This window comes from Nestor notabilis, unplaced genomic scaffold (assembly GCF_000696875.1).
Source record: "Nestor notabilis isolate BGI_N333 unplaced genomic scaffold, ASM69687v1 scaffold25728, whole genome shotgun sequence".
NCBI lineage: Eukaryota > Metazoa > Chordata > Aves > Psittaciformes > Psittacidae > Nestor > Nestor notabilis.
The window spans coordinates 392-1865 of NW_009941837.1; the positions used below are offsets into that span (position 1 = coordinate 392).

The window sequence follows — 1474 nt, forward strand, 5'->3', positions numbered from 1 at the left end:
ACCAAGGGCTCAGGCCAGGATCTTCTGCGGTATCTCCACCGAGGCTTTGATGAAGATGGCGTTATCCCGCACGTAGTTCCGCTTCTTGATGTCCTCGTGGGAGATGAACTTGGGGTAGCCGAAGCCCAGGGTGCTCTCGTCTAAGGAGCTACGCGATGCTCCCGGCTTCTGGAAGTTCTTCCAGTTGGGATCGGGGTGGAAGGTCTCAGTGATGTGCTGGGGTTTGGAGAGCGAAGGGTCGCTCTGGTCCAGCAGGGAGAAGGTGACGCGGTAGGAGAAGGGCCACTCCAGCAGGTTGTCGTACTCGCCCGGCAGCACGCGGATGTAGACGGAGAGGTGGCTGCTCTCCCCACTCCCGTTGCCGTTGAGGAAAGCCGAGACCTGGAGCTTGTAGCCGTACTTGTGGGTGTAGAAAGGGGGGCTGAAGAACTCGTAGTTGCTGCGGGCTTTGGCTTCCTGCAGCTTGCGGGTGTAGTCGGAGATCTTCCAGATGAGGGTCCCGTCGCTGCTCACCGACAGCTCCTCCACGTCCCGACGCAGCTCCAGGATCTCCTGCCGCTGCCGGCTCACCAGCGCGCACACCATGCCCAGGTGTACCTTGGTGCTCTCCTCCAGGTGACGGCCCATGGCCAGCTTGGGGCACTGCGGGGACAATGGGACCATCAGCGGGGACATGGGACAGTGTGGGGATATGGGGTGGGACAGGATGGGAGAAGGATGCTGTGGGGATGAAGGATGCTGTGGGGATGAAGGATGCCATGGGATGAAGGATGCTGTGGGGATGTCATGGAGATGGCATTGGAGCATGGTGGTACTGCAGCAGGACGGCACAGGGATGCTGCAGGGACACAGAGATGGAATGGCATGGGGACACTGGGGTGGCAAAGGGACACATGAGTGAGGCAGGACAATGACGGGGATGGCATGGATGTGACAGAGCAGAACATAGACACCACAGGGGATAGGACAGCAGGAAAGATGGGGGGATGCCAGGGGGCACATGGAGACAGCACAAGGATGCCAGGGTGGGATGCTCACAGGGGCACACTCACCCGGTGCTTGCAGCCAGCCTCCTTGAAGGGGCACAGCAGCATGGCAGTGCTGCAGCTCTCCTTGAGGTGTGTGGGCACGTCCTCACGGGCGATGCTGGGCGTCCCGCACTGGTTGGGGCAGGGCACGGGGTACCGGGGACACTGGTACTGGTGGTTCTGGGCATGGAGAGCGGCCGTCAGCCAGGGACACTTGTGGGACGAGGGGTCCCCGTGGGCCCCATCTCACCTGGATGGTGTCGAATACGAACTCCTTGGCGCAGTAGGTGCAGGGCTGGGTGCGCTTGGGGCACTCGGTCAGGGCGTGCTGGGGCAGCAGGCGCCGCATCATGCGCGCCCCGCACTTGTTCTCGCAGTACACGCTCTCCTGGGGACACGTGCCCTGGTGGCCCTGGGGACCGCGGCAGCATCGTCACCCCCTGGCT

General features: G+C 62.5%; 1 protein-coding gene across 1 annotated transcript; it reads right to left on the minus strand.

Annotated features, from left to right (window-relative positions):
• Positions 1-9: 9 nt before the first annotated feature.
• Positions 10-1455, minus strand: TRAF4 (TNF receptor-associated factor 4; the record flags this gene model as incomplete). Its single annotated transcript, XM_010021102.1, has 3 exons — positions 10-642; positions 1053-1208; positions 1279-1455. Coding segments are annotated over 3 exons (966 nt in total), but the record flags the coding sequence as incomplete, so codon positions are not given.
• Between the last annotated feature and the right edge of the window lie 19 nt (positions 1456-1474).